The 24,514-nt window shown below is 34.3% G+C and overlaps 1 protein-coding gene across 16 annotated transcripts in view; it reads right to left on the reverse strand.

Moving 5' to 3' along the window:
• The window catches only part of l(1)G0196 (inositol hexakisphosphate and diphosphoinositol-pentakisphosphate kinase), a 106,275-nt gene that overhangs the window by 16,102 nt on the left and 65,659 nt on the right, over positions 1-24,514 (reverse strand). For all 16 annotated transcript variants that reach the window (XR_012461622.1, XM_074139265.1, XM_074139256.1 and 13 more), the window contains 2 exons: positions 1,121-1,355; positions 13-221 (listed from right to left, as the gene is read on the reverse strand). Coding sequence is in view for 15 of the 16 variants with exons in the window: in XM_074139265.1 (XP_073995366.1) it covers positions 13-221; positions 1,121-1,355 (444 nt within the window). In the remaining variant the exon portion in view is untranslated. The remainder of the gene's footprint in view (positions 1-12; positions 222-1,120; positions 1,356-24,514) is intronic.

Genomic DNA, 24,514 nt, shown 5'->3' on the forward strand with positions numbered 1-24,514 from the left:
GGCTGAACTAACCTTTAGTTTTGGGATCATCTCGTTTCAGACGAACAATACTCATTAGTCGTTGTATAAGAGTGTGCACCTTTTCACAACATTTTACTGGATTTTTAACAAAATCTAACGCCAAATCGATTGATACCGATGAACATGGATTGATGGCAGCACGATCTTCCGGTGTGAAGGTACGGTCTTGTTGCATTAACATATGTAATCTGGTTTTCGCACTAAATAAACAAATATTTATTTTATTGTACTCAAATAATTGATGAACAACTTCAAAATACAATAATAACTTAAAATTGATCACACAGTTATTAAATTAAAAATATCTAATTTTATTAGTGTGATGTTACACCAAAGATCGGTGTTCACCCTATTAGGGTGATCTTTGTTTTCCTTAACATATTTTCGATACTGGGCTAAGTGATGGAAAATCAAGTTAGTCACTTCAAAGATAAATGGCCTGTATTTCTCACAACGAACAGAAAGCTGGGAATAGATTTATTATCCTCTTTAAAAGATGTAATACTCAGAAGAGCAAATGATGGAATCTGTCCAAATTACACTACAACTTTCCGGATTGAAATAATACTTTTATCCTCAAAGTACACGTTTGATGCTAACTTTTATACCTGTATTGTGCTGTTTCAACCAAACTATACCTACATGAGTTGAGAACACATTTTTTTAAGGTTTTACTACCCTAGGTTCAGAAACCTGACTTTTATTAATGAAATAGTTTTATTTTACTTTCAACTTCGTGGAAAGAAACACTTCTTCTGGGTTCCTGCGAGTGTTCCATGAGAACAACCTTTACCCTGAAACCCCATTGTTACACAATTCACACGGCCTGCAGAAATACTTCGTAGGTTAGCCTATTCAACAACAGTCTAACTGAAGCTCATATCATAAACATTCAAATCCAGTTACCATTAACAAATTAAAGATGGCTACATTTATATTCAGAACTTAGTGAATCGGGCTAATAGCCACTCCGTTTAGAATGTGCTAACAAAAACCTAGTTACCTTAGTTTGTATTCATTAGAGAAAGATTTCGTTTCTACTTATTAAAGCTCAATAAATGGCTTATTTATTTCTAATAATAACAAAATAACTACATACACATCTTGATGTTTACTGGCATCATAATCATTATCCAAAAGCCCATTAGTGTTCGCTGATTTCACCATCTGCACTAAGATTGGTGTCAGTTCACCTTCCAGAGCTAAGAGACCTTTGGCAAAAGCTGCAGCTGTCATCTGTACACGGCCTTCATCGGATGCATAAATTTTCAAATCATGCCGATATGTTGAATGTAATCGCAACAAACCTAAACCTTGGGTGCCAGCGTACTCTCCTAAACAAATGAACTTTTCAATTAAATAAGTAAACATAAAACTAAAACCTACTATTACATTGTCACTTATTACCATACAAAATGCTAACTTATTATTTACTTCATAGCAGCTTGAATTTCTAAAAGAGTTGGAATAGTTCCTACAGGTGTAAACACAATTACAAGGTTATAAGATGTCTATCTAAAAACAAGAAGAAGAAGATTCTGTTTCATTCATCTGTTGATTGTATCACTCATACCAATTTCTGTTTCCTTATAGCTGTCTTATTCAAGATTACAAACAATGAAAAATTTTACAGATAGAAAGATAAAAGAGGCTAAAGATAAACAGTTTAATAAGAAGAACCATTCACTTTATCTCAGATTTTTCATCCTGAGATTAGTTTTTCATCCTGAGTTGGCTCAGGAGATAATTCTCAGAAAAGCTGGAAGTAAGGCATACATTCCTCTGGCAGACAATTCTCCTGCTGAAACTGCTGTAGCAATGTCTTCATAACTCCAAATTTAGCTTCATTAAAATTCCTCTTTGAGGCTGACTTTTGGAAAAGAGTATTTTGAAACTGGGGAGCACTTAGGCGTATCACTTAGGTGAATGGAAAACTCTCTTCTAGTCTGACGTCGGATAAGCGCTAAGTGAGAACAGAACTCAATTTCAAAATGGATTTGTTTTTGCTCATTTATTTAGAATTGGATGAATAGCATCAATCCATTGAATCCAAATCAGTTAAGAGGAGAACAACCCTTTAAACAAGAAATAGTTGTCTAAGGTCCTTTTTTTTTGTACGGTCATTGTTGAAATGGTCTTTTATTAAACACGGAAAACATGTACATGTACAAAACACAGATAGTGGGAAATAAGTTAGTAAACAATCTCTTTTCATATAAAAATACCTGATTAAACTTTTTTTTTTCTACTTGGAAAAGCGACTTAACAGATGTGCCATCTGTTTCACAGAAATATATAATTACTTTAAAAATGACAAAAAATAATTTAGAGATGTTCTTACAGAATGGTTTGTTTACATTATATCTGATTTGTTTGTGATTATCATCTATCTTTAAAATGCAATAAATTAGGAATGTTCATCTTTTGGGGGAAGGGAATTTGGATTCAAGTCTTTATAGCCTCCACGTGGATTGCGTTGGTGAAATGAAAAAAGTGCTGCTTTAACTAAGCATACCCGTTGAAAACGGTTTTTACCAACAATTCTAAGAAAGAATATTTGTAAGCAAATATTGGACTTTCCAATGGAAATAAGATTATAAAGTGGTGTCAATATTATCTGGAAAAGGCGCAACTGTACCGAATTAAAAATTACTGCCAGTGCGACGACGTTGCTGCTCGGCGCACTTTTGGCATTGTATAGCACGATCCAGAGAGGTAAAGTTTCTTGAGAAGCAATGATTGTAAAGGGTAGCAATGGCCCACCCCCGCATCAAAAGCTCAGATGTTTGATTCATCATTTTGGTAAAGAAAATTTGTCTTTTACTCATGTTTCTATCATGCACACACTTGTCGACCAGCTTTTGGAAAGTTCATAGAAGAATGAATACTAAAACAAAATGTGGCAGAAGCTGAACAAAAGCAGCTACTAATAAAGTTTCACCAAGAAAATTGTTTCAATATTTTTAAAACAAATAAATAATGTTTGTACATTTCTATTTTTTTTATTATTCAATTTAAATCTTTTCAATTTTAAAACGAAAATTAAACTAGTACACAACTTAAAAAATTAAAAGAAAAATGCAGAACAAAAAATTAATTAGATTTGTGTTAATAATTTACAGTGCTAGCAAATTTAAGCGAAAGAAAGAAAAAAAAAAACAAAGAAAAAGATCAATGTGATAATACTTACCTGATGAAATTTTTCAAAAGTTAAGGAATTGGAATTATTTTTAGGAAAATTTCAAAAAATTAAGAAAATGGAATTTTAACAGTTGGTCCAAGGTTGCTCTTACATATTCTCAAGCTGCATGCTTCTACATTCATGAAATCAATAGTTTTCAGATTATTAGTTTGAATTTTTTTTTTTTTTTTAATCATTTCATTAAAATTATGTACAAATTTATTAAAATAACTTTTACTTATTTATTTAACGTCAATTTTAAATTTGCCGCATTTTTTTTAAAAAAAAAATCAAATTAGTACATTTTCAACAAAATAAATGATTTCAGAACTTATCAGGGAATGTCAACAATAAAATATATTACATATTTTTTAAATAGCGTTTCAAAAAAAAAAAAATCTCAAAAAATTAATTAAATAAAAATAACGTTTAAACGAACGAAAAAAATCTTAAATAAATGCCAATAATATTAAAAAAGAAAATAATTCATTAGATAGCTATGGATCCGCAGGAAAACATCAGATTACGTGTATGTTACATTTCTTACTTTTTACTTTCGGTATTCAGTTTATCCAGAAGGAAGCGGAAATGTTGGATGTTTCCGCCACAGGTTCCGCCATGTATTGTACTATCGTTAAAAAGAATGGTTAAGTACTATCTGATAAGCGACCAAATTATGCATCAAATTATTTCTTAGTGAAAAAACTCAGAAGCGCGTTCTGCTATTTTTGCCATTGATAGAAAAAGTTTTTCTATGACATTTGGGAAATCTAGTTTAGAAGGGCAACGTATGATAAACGATCGTTAGGAGTCATTTGAGCGTTTTGTTATAAGAATGAACATAAAAGTCAAATTAAATAAACTTTCAGACTAATGATTTTACATCAACAATGTTGATGTTGCAAGTATAAAAGTCGTGTCGGAAAGTAGTAGGGAAATGGGGATTCTGGCACACCTAAAATGAGCACCTTTTTTGTGCAAGATGACCGCCATCCCAACTCCGCCCACAACCTACACCAACCATACTTATTGAATAATCATCGAATTCAACAAGAGTATAGGCCACGCCCCCCCTCCTTATTGACTAATCATCGAATTCGACGAGGGCATAAGGCCACGCCCCTACCCCCTCATTATTGATCAATAAGGGCCCCATTTCACAGCAAAACCATGACCCAAAAAAATTTTAACGCTCAATATCTTCTCAACTAATGGATCTGTACTCAAGAAAACTATAGCATACTACTCAGTAAAACAGAGTGTGTAAGAGCAGAAAATTTCATACGAATAATCTGTTGTTTAATGTGGGAATTTTAAGGGCCCTATTTAACAGCAAAACCATGACCCAAAAAAATTTGAACTCTCAATATCTTCTCAACTAATGGATCTGTACTCAAGAAAACTATAGCATACTACTCAGTAAAACCGAGTGTGTAAGAGCAGAAAATTTCATACGAATAATCAGTTGTTTACTGTGGGGGATATAAGGGCCCCATTTCACAGCAAAACCATGACCCAAAAAAATTACAACTCTCAATATCATCTAGAGTAATGGATCTGTACTCAAGAAAACTATAGCGTACTACTCAGTAAAACGGAGTGTGTAAGAGCAGAAAATTTCATACGAATAATCAGTTGTTAATTGCGGGAGTTATAAAGGCCCCATTTCACAGCAACACCATGACCCAAAAAAATTTCAACTCTCAATATCTTCTCAACTAATGGATCTGTACTCAAGAAAACTATAGCGTGCTACTCAGTAAAACGGAGTGTGTAAGAGCAGAAAATTTCATACGAATAATCACTTGTTTACTGTGGGAAATATAAGGGCCCAATTTCACAGCAAAACCATGACCCAAAAAAATTTCAACTCTCAATATCTTCTCAACTAATGGATCTGTACTCAAGAAAACTATATCGTGCTATTCAGTAAAACGGAGTGTGTAAGAGCAGAAAATTTCATACGAATAATCTGTTGTTTACTATGGGCTCCATTTCACCGCAAAACCATGACCCAAAGAAATTTCAGTAATCAATATCTTCTCAACTAATGGATCTGTACTCAAGAAAACTATAGCGTGCAACTCAGTAAAACGGAGTGTGTAAGAGCAGAAATTTTCATACGAATAATCCGTTGTTTACTATGGGCCCTATTTCCCAGCAAAACTATGACCCAAAAAAACTTCAACTCTCAATATCATCTCAACTAATGGATCTGTACTCAAGAAAACTATAGCATACAACTCAGTAAAACAGAGTGTGTAAGAGCACAAAATTTTATACGAATAATCTGTTGTTTTCTGTGGGAATTATAAGGGCCCCATTTCACAGCAAAACCATGACCCAAAAAAATTTTAACTCTCAATATCTTCTCAACTAATGGATCTGTACACAAGAAAACTATAGCGTGCTACTCAGTAAAACGGAGTGTGTAAGAGCAGAAAATTTCATACGAATAATCAGTTGTTAACTGTGGGAGTTATGAAGGCGCCATTTCACAGCAAAACCATGACCCAAAAAAATTTCAGTAATCAATATCTTCTCAACTAATGGATCTGTACTCAAGAAAACTATAGCATACTACTCAGTAAAACAGAGTGTGCAAGAGTAGAAAGTTTCATACGAATAATCTGTTGTTAATTGTGGGAATTTTAAGGGCCCTATTTAACAGCAAAACCATGACCCAAAAAAATTTGATCTCTCAATATCTTCTCAACTAATGGATCTGTACAAAAGAAAAATATAGCATACTACTCAGTAAAACGGAGTGTGTAAGAGCAGAAAATTTCATACGAATAATCAGTTGTTAACTGTGGGAGTTATGAAGGTCCCATTTCACAGCAAAACCATGACCCAAAAAAATTTCAGTAATCAATATCTTCTCAACTAATGGATCTGTACTCAAGAAAACCATAGCATACTACGCAGTAAAACAGAGTGTGCAAGAGTAGAATGTTTCATACGAAGAATCTGTTGTTTACTATGGGCTCCATTTCACAGCAAAACCATGACCCAAAGAAATTTCAGTAATCAATATCTTCTCAACTAATGGATCTGTACTTAAGAAAACTATAGCGTGCTACTCATTAAAACGGAGTGTGTAAGAGCCGAAAATTTCATACGAATAATCAGTTGTTTACTGTGGGAATTATAAGGGCCCCATTTCACAGTAAAACCATGACCCAAAAAAAATTCAACTCTCAATATCATCTCAAGTAATGGATCTGTACTCAAGAAAACTATAGCATACAACTCAGTAAAACAGAGTGTGTAAGAGCACAAAATTTTATACGAATAATCTGTTCTTTTCTGTGGGAATTATAAAGGCCATATTTCACAGCAAAACCATGACCCAAAAAAATTTCAACTCTCAATATCTTCTCAACTAATGGATCTGTACTCAAGAAACCTATATCGTGCTATTCAGTAAAACGGAGTGTGTAAGAGCAGAAAGTTTCATACGAATAATCTGTTGTTTACTATGGGCTCCATTTCACAGCAAAACCATGACCCAAAGAAATTTCAGTAATCAATATCTTCTCAACTAATGGATCTGTACTTAAGAAAACTATAGCGTGCTACTCAGTAAAACGGAGTGTGTAAGAGCAGAAAATTTCGTACGAATAATCAGTTGTTTACTGTGGGAATTATAAGGGCCCCATTTCACAGCAAAACCATGACTCAAAAAAATTTAAACTCTCAATATCTTCTCAACTAATGGATCCGTACTCAAGAAAACTATAGCATACTACTCAGTAAAACAGAGTGTGCAAGAGTAGAAAGTTTCATACGAATAATCTGTTGTTTACTGTGGGAATTTTAAGGGCCCTATTTCACAGCAAAACCATGACCCAAAAAAATTTCAACTCTTAATATCTTCTCAACTAATGGATCTGTACTCAAGAAAACTATAGCTGTCTACTCAGTAAAACGGAGTGTGTAAGAGCAGAAATTTTCATAGGAATAATCCGTTGTTTACTATGGGCCCTATTTCACAGCAAAACTATGACCCAAAAAAACTTCAACTCTCAATATCATCTCAACTAATGGATCTGTACTCAAGAAAACTATAGCATACAACTCAGTAAAACCGAGTGTGTAAGAGCACAAAATTTTATACGAATAATCTGTTGTTTTCTGTGGGAATTATAAGGGCCCAATTTCACAGCGAAACCATGACCCAAACAAATTTCAACTATCAATATCTTCTCAACTAATGGATCTGTACTCAAGAAAACTATAGCATACTACTCAGTAAAACAGAGTGTGTAAGAGCAGAAAATTTCATACGAATAATCACTTGTTTACTGTGGGAATTATAAGGGCCTCATTTCACAGCAAAACCATGACCCAAAAAAATTTTAACTCTCAATATCTTCTCAACTAATGGATCTGTACTCAAGAAAACTATAGCGTGCTACTCAGTAAAACGGAGTGTGTAAGAGCAGAAAATTTCATACGAATAATCAGTTGTTAACTGTGGGAGTTATGAAGGCCCCATTTCACAGCAAAACCATGACCCAAAAAAATTTCAGTAATCAATATCTTCTCAACTAATGGATCTGTACTCAAGAAAACCATAGCATACTACGCAGTAAAACAGAGTGTGCAAGAGTAGAAAGTTTCATACGAAGAATCTGTTGTTTACTATGGGCTCCATTTCACAGAAAACCATGACCCAAAGAAATTTCAGTAATCAATATCTTCTCAACTAATGGATCTGTACTTAAGAAAACTATAGCGTGCTACTCATTAAAACGGAGTGTGTAAGAGCCGAAAATTTCATACGAATAATCAGTTGTTTACTGTGGGAATTATAAGGGCCCCATTTCACAGTAAAACCATGACCCAAAAAAATTTCAACTCTCAATATCATCTCAAGTAATGGATCTGTACTCAAGAAAACTATAGCATACAACTCAGTAAAAGAGACTGTGTAAGAGCACAAAATTTTATACGAATAATCTGTTGTTTTCTGTGGGAATTATAAAGGCCATATTTCACAGCAAAACCATGACCCAAAAAAATTTCAACTCTCAATATCTTCTCAACTAATGGATCTGTACTCAAGAAACCTATATCGCGCTATTCAGTAAAACGGAGTGTGTAAGAGCAGAAAGTTTCATACGAATAATCTGTTGTTTACTATGGGCTCCATTTCACAGCAAAACCATGACCCAAAGAAATTTCAGTAATCAATATCTTCTCAACTAATGCATCTGTACTTAAGAAAACTATAGCGTGCTACTCAGTAAAACGGAGTGTGTAAGAGCAGAAAATTTCGTACGAATAATCAGTTGTTTACTGTGGGAATTATAAGGGCCCCATTTCACAGCAAAACCATGACTCAAAAAAATTTCAACTCTCAATATCATCTCAACTAATGGATCCGTACTCAAGAAAACTATAGCATACTACTCAGTAAAACAGAGTGTGCAAGAGTAGAAAGTTTCATACGAATAATCTGTTGTTTACTGTGGGAATTTTAAGGGCCCCATTTCACAGCGAAACCATGACCCAAAAAAATTTCAACTCTTAATATCTTCTCAACTAATGGATCTGTACTCAAGAAAACTATAGCTGTCTACTCAGTAAAACGGAGTGTGTAAGAGCAGAAATTTTCATAGGAATAATCCGTTGTTTACTATGGGCCCTATTTCACAGCAAAACTATGACCCAAAAAAACTTCAACTCTCAATATCTTCTCAACTAATGGATCTGTACTCAAGAAAACTATAGCGTACTACTCAGTAAAACAGAGTGTGTAAGAGCAGAAAATTTCATACGAATAATCACTTGTTTACTGTGGGAATTATTAGGGCCCCATTTCACAGCAAAACCATGACCCAAAAAAATTTTAATTCTCAATATCTTCTCAACTAATGGATCTGTACTCTAGAAAACTATAGCGTGCAACTCAGTAAAACGGAGTGTGTAAGAGCAGAAATTTTCATACGAATAATCCGTTGTTTACTATGGGCCCTATTTCCCAGCAAAACTATGACCCAAAAAAACTTCAACTCTCAATATCATCTCAACTAATGGATCTGTACTCAACAAAACTATAGCATACAACTCAATAAAACAGAGTGTGTAAGAGCACAAAATTTTATACGAATAATCTGTTGTTTTCTGTGGGAATTATAAGGGCCCAATTTCACAGCGAAACCATGACCCAAACAAATTTTAACTATCAATATCTTCTCAACTAATGGATCTGTACTCAAGAAAACTATAGCGTGCTACTCAGTAAAACGGAGTGTGTAAGAGCAGAAAATTTCATAGGAATAATCACTTGTTTACTGTGGGAATTATAAGGGCCCCATTTCACAGTAAAACCATGACCCAAAAAAATTTCAACTCTCAATATCATCTCAAGTAATGGATCTGTACTCAAGAAAACTATAGCATACAACTCAGTAAAACAGAGTGTGTAAGAGCACAAAATTTTATACGAATAATCTGTTGTTTTCTGTGGGAATTATAAAGGCCATATTTCACAGCAAAACCATGACCCAAAAAAATTTCAACTCTCAATATCTTCTCAACTAATGGATTTGTACTCAAGAAAACTATAGCGTGCTACTCAGTAAAACGGAGTGTGTAAGAGCAGAAAATTTCGTACGAATAATCAGTTGTTTACTGTGGGAATTATAAGGGCCCCATTTCACAGCAAAACCATGACTCAAAAAAATTTCAACTCTCAATATCTTCTCAACTAATGGATCTGTACTCAAGAAAACTATAGCATACTACTCAGTAAAACAGAGTGTGCAAGAGTAGAAAGTTTCATACGAATAATCTGTTGTTTACTGTGGGAATTTAAAGGGCCCCATTTCACAGCAAAAACATGACCGAAAAAAATTTCAACTCTTAATATCTTCTCAACTAATGGATCTGTACTCAAGAAAACTATAGCTGTCTACTCAGTAAAACGGAGTGTGTAAGAGCAGAAATTTTCATACGAATAATCCGTTGTTTACTATGGGCCCTATTTCACAGCAAAACTATGACCCAAAAAAATTTCTACTCTCAATATCTTATCAACTAATGGATCTGTACTCAAGAAAACTATAGCATACTACTCAGTAAAACAGAGTGTGTAAGAGCAGAAAATTTCATACGAATAATCACTTGTTTACTGTGGGAATTATAAGGGCCCCATTTCACAGCAAAACCATGACCCAAAAAAATTTTAATTCTCAACATCTTCTTAACTAATGGATCTGTACTCAAGAAAACTATAGCTGTCTACTCAGTAAAACGGAGTGTGTAAGAGCAGAAATTTTCATACGAATAATCCGTTGTTTACTATGGGCCCTATTTCACAGCAAAACTATGACCCAAAAAAATTTCTACTCTCAATATCTTCTCAACTAATGGATCTGTACTCAAGAAAACTATAGCATACTACTCAGTAAAAATGAGTGTGTAAGAGCAGAAAATTTCATACGAATAATCACTTGTTTACTGTGGGAATTATAAGGGCCTCATTTCACAGCAAAACCATGACCCAAAAAAATTTTATTTCTCAACATCTTCTCAACTAATGGATCTGTACTCAAGAAAACTATAGCGTGCAACTCAGTAAAACGGAGTGTGTAAGAGCAGAAATTTTCATACGAATAATCCGTTGTTTACTATAGGCCTTATTTCCCAGCCAAACTATGTCCCAAACAAATTTGATCTCTCAATATCTTCTCAACTAATGGATCTGTACACAAGAAAACTATAGCATATTACTCAGTAAAACAGAGTATGTAAGAGCAGAAAAGTTCATACGAATAATCAGTTGTTTACTGTGGGGGTTATAAGGGCCCCATTTCACAGCAAAACCATGACTCAAAAAAATTTCTACTCTCAATATCATCTCAAGTAATGGATTTGTACTCAAGAAAACTATAGCATACAACTCAGTAAAACAGAGTGTGTAAGAGCACAAAATTTTATACGAATACTCTGTTGTTTTCTGTGGGAATTATAAGGGCCCAATTTCACTGCGAAACCATGACCAAAACAAATTTCAACTCTCAATATCTTCTCAACTAATGGATCTGTACTCAAGAAAACTATAGCTGTCTACTCAGTAAAACGGAGTGTGTAAGAGCAGAAATTTTCATACGAATAATCCGTTGTTTACTATGGGCCCTATTTCTCAGCAAAACTATGACCCAAAAAAACTTCAACTCTCAATATCATCTCATTTAATGGATCTGTACTCAAGAAAACTATAGCATACTACTCAGTAAAACAGAGTGTGCAAGAGTAGAAAGTTTCAAACGAATAATCTGTTGTTAATTGTGGGAATTTTAAGGGCCCTATTTAACAGCAAAACCATGACCCAAAAAAATTGATCTCTCAATATCTTCTCAACTAATGGATCTGTACACAAGAAAACTATAGCATACTACTCAGTAAAACGGAGTGTGTAAGAGCAGAAAATTTCATACGAATAATCAGTTGTTAACTGTGGGAGTTATGAAGGCCCCATTTCACAGCAAAACCATGACCCAAAAAAATTTCAGTAATCAATATCTTCTCAACTAATGGACCTGTACTCAAGAAAACTATAGCATACTACTCAGTAAAACAGAGTGTGCAAGAGTAGAAACTTTCATACGAATAATCTGTTGTTTACTGTGGGAATTTTAAAGGCCCCATTTCACAGCAAAACCATGACCCAAAAAAATTTCAACTCTCAATATCTTCTCAACTAATGGATCTGTACTCAAGAAAACTATAGCTGTCTACTCAGTAAAACGGAGTGTGTAAGAGCAGAAATTTTCATACGAATAATCCGTTGTTTACTATGGGCCCTATTTCACAGCAAAACTATGACCCAAAAAAACTTCAACTCTCAATATCATCTCAACTAATGGATATGTACTCAAGAAATCTATAGCATACTACTCAGTAAAACAGAGTTTGCAAGAGTAGAAAGTTTCAAACGAATAATCTGTTGTTAATTGTGGGAATTTTAATGGCCCTATTTAACAGCAAAACCATGACTAAAAAAAATTTCAACTCTCAATATCATCTCAAGTAATGGATTTGTACTCAAGAAAACTATAGCATACAACTCAGTAAAACAGAGTGTGTAGGAGCACAAAATTTTATACGAACACTCTGTTGTTTTCTGTGGGAATTATAAGGGCCCAATTTCACAGCGAAACCATGACCAAAACAAATTTCAACTCTCAATATCTTCTCAACTAATGGATCTGTACTCAAGAAAACTATAGCTGTCTACTCAGTAAAACGGAGTGTGTAAGAGCAGAAATTTTCATACGAATAATCCGTTGTTTACTATGGGCCCTATTTCACAGCAAAACTATGACCCAAAAAAATTTCTACTCTCAATATCTTATCAACTAATGGATCTGTACTCAAGAAAACTATAGCATACTACTCAGTAAAACAGAGTGTGTAAGAGCAGAAAATTTCATACGAATAATCACTTGTTTACTGTGGGAATTATAAGGGCCCCATTTCACAGCAAAACCATGACCCAAAAAAATTTTAATTCTCAAAATCTTCTTAACTAATGGATCTGTACTCAAGAATACTATAGCTGTCTACTCAGTAAAACGGAGTGTGTAAGAGCAGAAATTTTCATACGAATAATCAGTTGTTAACTGTGGGAGTTATGAAGGCCCCATTTCACAGCAAAACCATGACCCAAAAAAATTTCAGTAATCAATATCTTCTCAACTAATGGACCTGTACTCAAGAAAACTATAGCATACTACTCAGTAAAACAGAGTGTGCAAGAGTAGAAACTTTCATACGAATAATCTGTTGTTTACTGTGGGAATTTTAAAGGCCCCATTTCACAGCAAAACCATGACCCAAAAAAATTTCAACTCTCAATATCTTCTCAACTAATGGATCTGTACTCAAGAAAACTATAGCTGTCTACTCAGTAAAACGGAGTGTGTAAGAGCAGAAATTTTCATACGAATAATCTGTTGTTAATTGTGGGAATTTTAAGGGCCCTATTTAACAGCAAAACCATGACCCAAACAAATTTGATCTCTCAATATCTTCTCAACTAATGGATCTGTACACAAGAAAACTATAGCATACTACTCAGTAAAACAGAGTATGTAAGAGCAGAAAAGTTCATACGAATAATCAGTTGTTTACTGTGGGGGTTATAAGGGCCCCATTTCACAGCAAAACCATGACTCAAAAAAATTTCTACTCTCAATATCATCTCAAGTAATGGATCTGTACTCAAGAAAACTATAGCATACAACTCAGTAAAACAGAGTGTGTAAGAGCACAAAATTTTATACGAATAATCTGTTGTTTTCTGTGGGAAGTATAAGGGCCCCATTTCACAGCAAAACCATGACCCAAAAAATTTTTAACTCTCAATATCTTCTCAACTAATGGATCTGTACTCAAGAAAACTATAGCGTGCAACTCAGTAAAACCGAGTGTGTAAGAGCAGAAATTTTCATACGAATAATCCATTGTTTACTATGGGCCCTATTTCCCAGCAAAACTATGACCCAAAAAAACTTCAACTCTCAATATCATCTCAACTAATGGATCTGTACTCAAGAAAACTATAGCATACTACTCAGTAAAACAGAGTGTGCAAGAGTAGAAATTTTCAAACGAATACTGTTGTTAATTGTGGGAATTTTAAGGGCCCTATTTAACAGCAAAACCATGACCCAAAAAAATTTGATCTCTCAATATCTTCTCAACTAATGGATCTGTACACAAGAAAACTATAGCATACTACTCAGTAAAACAGAGTATGTAAGAGCAGAAAAGTTCATACGAATAATCAGTTGTTTACTGTGGGGGTTATAAGGGCCCCATTTCACAGCAAAACCATGACTCAAAAAAATTTCTACTCTCAATATCATCTCAAGTAATGGATTTGTACTCAAGAAAACTATAGCATACAACTCAGTAAAACAGAGTGTGTAAGAGCACAAAATTTTATACGAATACTCTGTTGTTTTCTGTGGGAATTATAAGGGCCCAATTTCACAGCGAAACCATGACCAAAACAAATTTCAACTCTCAATATCTTCTCAACTAATGGATCTGTACTTAAGAAAACTATAGCTGTCTACTCAGTAAAACGGAGTGTGTAAGAGCAGAAATTTTCATACGAATAATCCGTTGTTTACTATGGGCCCTATTTCACAGCAAAACTATGACCCAGAAAAACTTCAACTCTCAATATCATCTCAACTAATGGATCTGTACTCAAGAAATCTATAGCATACTACTCAGTAAAACAGAGTTTGCAAGAGTAGAAAGTTTCAAACGAATAATCTGTTGTTAATTGTGGGAATTTTAATGGCCCTATTTAACAGCAAAACCATGACTAAAAAAAATTTCAACTCTCAATATCATCTCAAGTAATGGATTTGTACTCAAGAAAACTATAGCATACAACTCAGTAAAACAGAGTGTGTAAGAGCACAAAATTTTATACGAATACTCTGTTGTTTTCTGTGGGAATTATAAGGGCCCAATTTCACAGCGAAACCATGACCAAAACAAATTTCAACTCTCAATATCTTCTCAACTAATGGATCTGTACTCAAGAAAACTATAGCTGTCTACTCAGTAAAACGGAGTGTGTAAGAGCAGAAATTTTCATACGAATAATCCGTTTTTTACTATGGGCCCTATTTCTCAGCAAAACTATGACCCAAAAAAACTTCAACTCTCAATATCATCTCATTTAATGGATCTGTACTCAAGAAAACTATAGCATACTACTCAGTAAAACAGAGTGTGCAAGAGTAGAAAGTTTCAAACGAATAATCTGTTGTTAATTGTGGGAATTTTAAGGGCCCTATTTAACAGCAAAACCATGACCCAAAAAAATTGATCTCTCAATATCTTCTCAACTAATGGATCTGTACACAAGAAAACTATAGCATACTACTCAGTAAAACGGAGTGTGTAAGAGCAGAAAATTTCACACGAATAATCAGTTGTTAACTGTGGGAGTTATGGAGGCCCCATTTCACAGCAAAACCATGACCCAAAAAAATTTCAGTAATCAATATCTTCTCAACTAATGGACCTGTACTCAAGAAAACTATAGCATACTACTCAGTAAAACAGAGTGTGCAAGAGTAGAAACTTTCATACGAATAATCTGTTGTTTACTGTGGGAATTTTAAAGGCCCCATTTCACAGCAAAACCATGACCCAAAAATATTTCAACTCTCAATATCTTCTCAACTAATGGATCTGTACTCAAGAAAACTATAGCTGTCTACTCAGTAAAACGGAGTGTGTAAGAGCAGAAATTTTCATACGAATAATCCGTTGTTTACTATGGGCCCTATTTCACAGCAAAACTATGACCCAAAAAAACTTCAACTCTCAATATCTTCTCAACTAATGGATCTGTACTCAAGAAAACTATAGCATACTACTCAGTAAAACAGAGTGTGTAAGAGCAGAAAATTTCATACGAATAATCACTTGTTTACTGTGGGAATTATAAGGGCCCACTTTCACAGCAAAACCATGACCCAAAAAAATTTTAACTCTTAACATCTTCTCAACTAATGGATCTGTACTCAAGAAAACTATAGCATACTACTCAGTAAAACAGAGTTTGCAAGAGTAGAAAGTTTCATACGAATAATCTGTTGTTAATTGTGGGAATTTTAAGGGCCCCATTTCACAGCAAAAACATGACCGAAAAAAATTTCAACTCTTAATATCTTCTCAACTAATGGATCTGTACTCAAGAAAACTATAGCTGTCTACTCAGTAAAACGGAGTGTGTAAGAGCAGAAATTTTCATACGAATAATCCGTTGTTTACTATGGGCCCTATTTCACAGCAAAACTATGACCCAAAAAAATTTCTACTCTCAATATCTTATCAACTAATGGATCTGTACTCAAGAAAACTATAGCATACTACTCAGTAAAACAGAGTGTGTAAGAGCAGAAAATTTCATACGAATAATCACTTGTTTACTGTGGGAATTATAAGGGCCCCATTTCACAGCAAAACCATGACCCAAAAAAATTTTAATTCTCAACATCTTCTTAACTAATGGATCTGTACTCAAGAAAACTATAGCTGTCTACTCAGTAAAACGGAGTGTGTAAGAGCAGAAATTTTCATACGAATAATCCGTTGTTTACTATGGGCCCTATTTCACAGCAAAACTATGACCCAAAAAAATTTCTACTCTCAATATCTTCTCAACTAATGGATCTGTACTCAAGAAAACTATAGCATACTACTCAGTAAAAATGAGTGTGTAAGAGCAGAAAATTTCATACGAATAATCACTTGTTTACTGTGGGAATTATAAGGGCCTCATTTCACAGCAAAACCATGACCCAAAAAAATTTTAATTCTCAACATCTTCTCAACTAATGGATCTGTACTCAAGAAAACTATAGCGTGCAACTCAGTAAAACGGAGTGTGTAAGAGCAGAAATTTTCATACGAATAATCCGTTGTTTACTATAGGCCTTATTTCCCAGCCAAACTATGTCCCAAACAAATTTGATCTCTCAATATCTTCTCAACTAATGGATCTGTACACAAGAAAACTATAGCATATTACTCAGTAAAACAGAGTATGTAAGAGCAGAAAAGTTCATACGAATAATCAGTTGTTTACTGTGGGGGTTATAAGGGCCCCATTTCACAGCAAAACCATGACTCAAAAAAATTTCTACTCTCAATATCATCTCAAGTAATGGATTTGTACTCAAGAAAACTATAGCATACAACTCAGTAAAACAGAGTGTGTAAGAGCACAAAATTTTATACGAATACTCTGTTGTTTTCTGTGGGAATTATAAGGGCCCAATTTCACTGCGAAACCATGACCAAAACAAATTTCAACTCTCAATATCTTCTCAACTAATGGATCTGTACTCAAGAAAACTATAGCTGTCTACTCAGTAAAACGGAGTGTGTAAGAGCAGAAATTTTCATACGAATAATCCGTTGTTTACTATGGGCCCTATTTCTCAGCAAAACTATGACCCAAAAAAACTTCAACTCTCAATATCATCTCATTTAATGGATCTGTACTCAAGAAAACTATAGCATACTACTCAGTAAAACAGAGTGTGCAAGAGTAGAAAGTTTCAAACGAATAATCTGTTGTTAATTGTGGGAATTTTAAGGGCCCTATTTAACAGCAAAACCATGACCCAAAAAAATTGATCTCTCAATATCTTCTCAACTAATGGATCTGTACACAAGAAAACTATAGCATACTACTCAGTAAAACGGAGTGTGTAAGAGCAGAAAATTTCATACGAATAATCAGTTGTTAACTGTGGGAGTTATGAAGGCCCCATTTCACAGCAAAACCATGACCCAAAAAAATTTCAGTAATCAATATCTTCTCAACTAATGGACCTGTACTCAAGAAAACTATAGCATACTACTCAGTAAAACAGAGTGTGCAAGAGTAGAAACTTTCATACGAATAATCTGTTGTTTACTGTGGGAATTTTAAAGGCCCCATTTCACAGCAAAACCATGACCCAAAAAAATTTCAACTCTCAATATCTTCTCAACTAATGGATCTGTACACAAGAAAACTATAGCTGTCTACTCAGTAAAACGGAGTGTGTAAGAGCAGAAATTTTCATACGAATAATCCGTTGTTTACTATGGGCCCTATTTCACAGCAAAACTATGACCCAAAAAAACTTCAACTCTCAATATCATCTCAACTAATGGATATGTACTCAAGAAATCTATAGCATACTACTCAGTAAAACAGAGTTTGCAAGAGTAGAAAGTTTCAAACGAATAATCTGTTGTTAATTGTGGGAATTTTAATGGCCCTATTTAACAGCAAAACCATGACTAAAAAAAATTTCAACTCTCAATATCATCTCAAGTAATGGATTTGTACTCAAGAAAACTATAGCATACAACTCAGTAAAACAGAGTGTGTAGGAGCACAAAATTTTATACGAACACTCTGTTGTTTTCTGTGGGAATTATAAGGGCCCAATTTCACAGCGAAACCATGACCAAAACAAATTTCAACTCTCAATATCTTCTCAACTAATGGATCTGTACTCAAGAAAACTATAGCTGTCTACTCAGTAAAACGGAGTGTGTAAGAGCAGAAATTTTCATACGAATAATCCGTTGTTTACTATGGGCCCTATTTCACAGCAAAACTATGACCCAAAAAAATTTCTACTCTCAATATCTTATCAACTAATGGATCTGTACTCAAGAAAACTATAGCATACTACTCAGTAAAACAGAGTGTGTAAGAGCAGAAAATTTCATACGAATAATCACTTGTTTACTGTGGGAATTATAAGGGCCCCATTTCACAGCAAAACCATGACCCAAAAAAATTTTAATTCTCAAAATCTTCTTAACTAATGGATCTGTACTCAAGAAAACTATAGCTGTCTACTCAGTAAAACGGAGTGTGTAAGAGCAGAAATTTTCATACGAATAATCAGTTGTTAACTGTGGGAGTTATGATGGCCCCATTTCACAGCAAAACCATGACCCAAAAAAATTTCAGTAATCAATATCTTCTCAACTAATGGACCTGTACTCAAGAAAACTATAGCATACTACTCAGTAAAACAGAGTGTGCAAGAGTAGAAACTTTCATACGAATAATCTGTTGTTTACTGTGGGAATTTTAAAGGCCCCATTTCACAGCAAAACCATGACCCAAAAAAATTTCAACTCTCAATATCTTCTCAACTAATGGATCTGTACTCAAGAAAACTATAGCTGTCTACTCAGTAAAACGGAGTGTGTAAGAGCAGAAATTTTCATACGAATAATCTGTTGTTAATTGTGGGAATTTTAAGGGCCCTATTTAACAGCAAAACCATGACCCAAACAAATTTGATCTCTCAATATCTTCTCAACTAATGGATCTGTACACAAGAAAACTATAGCATACTACTCAGTAAAACAGAGTATGTAAGAGCAGAAAAGTTCATACGAATAATCAGTTGTTTACTGTGGGGGTTATAAGGGCCCCATTTCACAGCAAAACCATGACTCAAAAAAATTTCTACTCTCAATATCATCTCAAGTAATGGATCTGTACTCAAGAAAACTATAGCATACAACTCAGTAAAACAGAGTGTGTAAGAGCACAAAATTTTATACGAATAATCTGTTGTTTTCTGTGGGAAGTATAAGGGCCCCATTTCACAGCAAAACCATGACCCAAAAAATTTTTAACTCTCAATATCTTCTCAACTAATGGATCTGTACTCAAGAAAACTATAGCGTGCAACTCAGTAAAACCGAGTGTGTAAGAGCAGAAATTTTCATACGAATAATCCATTGTTTACTATGGGCCCTATTTCCCAGCAAAACTATGACCCAAAAAAACTTCAACTCTCAATATCATCTCAACTAATGGATCTGTACTCAAGAAAACTATAGCATACTACTCAGTAAAACAGAGTGTGCAAGAGTAGAAATTTTCAAACGAATACTGTTGTTAATTGTGGGAATTTTAAGGGCCCTATTTAACAGCAAAACCATGACCCAAAAAAATTTGATCTCTCAATATCTTCTCAACTAATGGATCTGTACACAAGAAAACTATAGCATACTACTCAGTAAAACAGAGTATGTAAGAGCAGAAAAGTTCATACGAATAATCAGTTGTTTACTGTGGGGGTTATAAGGGCCCCATTTCACAGCAAAACCATGACTCAAAAAAATTTCTACTCTCAATATCATCTCAAGTAATGGATTTGTACTCAAGAAAACTATAGCATACAACTCAGTAAAACAGAGTGTGTAAGAGCACAAAATTTTATACGAATACTCTGTTGTTTTCTGTGGGAATTATAAGGGCCCAATTTCACAGCGAAACCATGACCAAAACAAATTTCAACTCTCAATATCTTCTCAACTAATGGATCTGTACTTAAGAAAACTATAGCTGTCTACTCAGTAAAACGGAGTGTGTAAGAGCAGAAATTTTCATACGAATAATCCGTTGTTTACTATGGGCCCTATTTCACAGCAAAACTATGACCCAGAAAAACTTCAACTCTCAATATCATCTCAACTAATGGATCTGTACTCAAGAAATCTATAGCATACTACTCAGTAAAACAGAGTTTGCAAGAGTAGAAAGTTTCAAACGAATAATCTGTTGTTAATTGTGGGAATTTTAATGGCCCTATTTAACAGCAAAACCATGACTAAAAAAAATTTCAACTCTCAATATCATCTCAAGTAATGGATTTGTACTCAAGAAAACTATAGCATACAACTCAGTAAAACAGAGTGTGTAAGAGCACAAAATTTTATACGAATACTCTGTTGTTTTCTGTGGGAATTATAAGGGCCCAATTTCACAGCGAAACCATGACCAAAACAAATTTCAACTCTCAATATCTTCTCAACTAATGGATCTGTACTCAAGAAAACTATAGCTGTCTACTCAGTAAAACGGAGTGTGTAAGAGCAGAAATTTTCATACGAATAATCCGTTTTTTACTATGGGCCCTATTTCTCAGCAAAACTATGACCCAAAAAAACTTCAACTCTCAATATCATCTCATTTAATGGATCTGTACTCAAGAAAACTATAGCATACTACTCAGTAAAACAGAGTGTGCAAGAGTAGAAAGTTTCAAACGAATAATCTGTTGTTAATTGTGGGAATTTTAAGGGCCCTATTTAACAGCAAAACCATGACCCAAAAAAATTGATCTCTCAATATCTTCTCAACTAATGGATCTGTACACAAGAAAACTATAGCATACTACTCAGTAAAACGGAGTGTGTAAGAGCAGAAAATTTCATACGAATAATCAGTTGTTAACTGTGGGAGTTATGAAGGCCCCATTTCACAGCAAAACCATGACCCAAAAAAATTTCAGTAATCAATATCTTCTCAACTAATGGACCTGTACTCAAGAAAACTATAGCATACTACTCAGTAAAACAGAGTGTGCAAGAGTAGAAACTTTCATACGAATAATCTGTTGTTTACTGTGGGAATTTTAAAGGCCCCATTTCACAGCAAAACCATGACCCAAAAATATTTCAACTCTCAATATCTTCTCAACTAATGGATCTGTACTCAAGAAAACTATAGCTGTCTACTCAGTAAAACGGAGTGTGTAAGAGCAGAAATTTTCATACGAATAATCCGTTGTTTACTATGGGCCCTATTTCACAGCAAAACTATGACCCAAAAAAACTTCAACTCTCAATATCTTCTCAACTAATGGATCTGTACTCAAGAAAACTATAGCATACTACTCAGTAAAACAGAGTGTGTAAGAGCAGAAAATTTCATACGAATAATCACTTGTTTACTGTGGGAATTATAAGGGCCCACTTTCACAGCAAAACCATGACCCAAAAAAATTTTAACTCTTAACATCTTCTCAACTAATGGATCTGTACTCAAGAAAACTATAGCATACTACTCAGTAAAACAGAGTTTGCAAGAGTAGAAAGTTTCATACGAATAATCTGTTGTTAATTGTGGGAATTTTAAGGGCCCTATTTAACAGCAAAACCATGACCCAAACAAATTTGATCTCTCAATATCTTCTCAACTAATGGATCTGTACACAAGAAAACTATAGCATACTACTCAGTAAAACAGAGTATGTAAGAGCAGAAAAGTTCATACGAATAATCAGTTGTTTACTGTGGGGGTTATAAGGGCCCCATTTCACAGCAAAACCATGACTCAAAAAAATTTCTACTCTCAATATCATCTCAAGTAATGGATCTGTACTCAAGAAAACTATAGCATACAACTCAGTAAAACAGAGTGTGTAAGAGCACAAAATTTTATACGAATAATCTGTTGTTTTCTGTGGGAAGTATAAGGGCCCCATTTCACAGCAAAACCATGACCCAAAAAATTTTTAACTCTCAATATCTTCTCAACTAATGGATCTGTACTCAAGAAAACTATAGCGTGCAACTCAGTAAAACCGAGTGTGTAAGAGCAGAAATTTTCATACGAATAATCCATTGTTTACTATGGGCCCTATTTCCCAGCAAAACTATGACCCAAAAAAACTTCAACTCTCAATATCATCTCAACTAATGGATCTGTACTCAAGAAAACTATAGCATACTACTCAGTAAAACAGAGTGTGCAAGAGTAGAAAGTTTCAAACGAATAATCTGTTGTTAATTGTGGGAATTTTAAGGGCCCTATTTAACAGCAAAACCATGACCCAAAAAAATTTGATCTCTCAATATCTTCTCAACTAATGGATCTGTACACAAGTAAACTATAGCATACTACTCAGTAAAACAGAGTATGTAAGAGCAGAAAAGTTCATACGAATAATCTGTTGTTTTCTGTGGGAATTATAAGGGCCCTATTTCCCAGCAAAACTATGACCCAAAAAAACTTCAACTCTCAATAACATCTCAACTAATGGATCAGTACTCAAGAAAACTATAGCATACTACTCAGTATAACAGAGTGTGCAAGAGTAGAAAGTTTCAAACGAATAATCTGTTGTTAATGGTGGGAATTTTAAGGGCCCTATTTAACAGCAAAACCATCACCCAAAAAAATTTGATCTCTCAATATCTTCTCAACTAATGGATCTGTACACAAGAAAACTATAGCATACTACTCAGTAAAACAGAGTGTGTAAGAGCAGAAAATTTTGTACGAATAATCAGTTGTTTTCTGTGGGAGTTATAAAGGCCCAATTTCACAGCAAAACCATGACCCAAAAAAATTTCAACTCTCAATATCTTCTCAACTAATGGATCTGTACTCAAGAAAACTATAGCATGCTACTCAGTAAAACGGAGTGTGTAAGAGCAGAAAATTTCATACGAATAATCAGTTGTTTACTGTGGGAATTATAAGGGCCCCATTTCACAGCAAAACCATGACCCAAAAAAATTTCAACCCTCAATATCTCCTCAACTATAGGATCTGTACTCAAGAAAACTATAGTGTGCTACTCAGTAAAACCGAGTGTGTAAGAGCAGAAAGTTTCATACGAATAATCTGTTGTTTATTAAGGGCCCCATTTCACAGCAAAACCATGACCCTAAAAAATTTCAACTCTCAATATCTTCTCAAGTAATGGATCTGTACTCAAGAAAACTATAGCGTGCTACTCAGTAAAACGGAGTGTGTAACTGCAGAAAATTTCATACGAATAATCAGTTGTTAACTGTGGGAGTTATGAAGGCCCCATTTCACAGCAAAACCATGACCCAAAAAAATTTCAGTAATCAATATCTTCTCAACTAATGGATCTGTACACAAGAAAACTATAGCATATTACTCAGTAAAACAGAGTATGTAAGAGCAGAAAAGTTCATACGAATAATCAGTTGTTTACTGTGGGGGTTATAAGGGCCCCATTTCACAGCAAAACCATGACTCAAAAAAATTTCTACTCTCAATATCATCTCAAGTAATGGATTTGTACTCAAGAAAACTATAGCATACAACTCAGTAAAACAGAGTGTGTAAGAGCACAAAATTTTATACGAATACTCTGTTGTTTTCTGTGGGAATTATAAGGGCCCAATTTCACTGCGAAACCATGACCAAAACAAATTTCAACTCTCAATATCTTCTCAACTAATGGATCTGTACTCAAGAAAACTATAGCTGTCTACTCAGTAAAACGGAGTGTGTAAGAGCAGAAATTTTCATACGAATAATCCGTTGTTTACTATGGGTCCTATTTCTCAGCAAAACTATGACCCAAAAAAACTTCAACTCTCAATATCATCTCATTTAATGGATCTGTACTCAAGAAAACTATAGCATACTACTCAGTAAAACAGAGTGTGCAAGAGTAGAAAGTTTCAAACGAATAATCTGTTGTTAATTGTGGGAATTTTAAGGGCCCTATTTAACAGCAAAACCATGACCCAAAAAAATTGATCTCTCAATATCTTCTCAACTAATGGATCTGTACACAAGAAAACTATAGCATACTACTCAGTAAAACGGAGTGTGTAAGAGCAGAAAATTTCATACGAATAATCAGTTGTTAACTGTGGGAGTTATGAAGGCCCCATTTCACAGCAAAACCATGACCCAAAAAAATTTCAGTAATCAATATCTTCTCAACTAATGGACCTGTACTCAAGAAAACTATAGCATACTACTCAGTAAAACAGAGTGTGCAAGAGTAGAAACTTTCATACGAATAATCTGTTGTTTACTGTGGGAATTTTAAAGGCCCCATTTCACAGCAAAACCATGACCCAAAAAAATTTCAACTCTCAATATCTTCTCAACTAATGGATCTGTACTCAAGAAAACTATAGCTGTCTACTCAGTAAAACGGAGTGTGTAAGAGCAGA

This window comes from Rhodnius prolixus, unplaced genomic scaffold (genome assembly GCF_049639745.1).
Source record: "Rhodnius prolixus isolate KJV_2025 unplaced genomic scaffold, Rpr scaffold_23, whole genome shotgun sequence".
Classification (NCBI taxonomy): Eukaryota; Metazoa; Arthropoda; class Insecta; order Hemiptera; family Reduviidae; genus Rhodnius; species Rhodnius prolixus.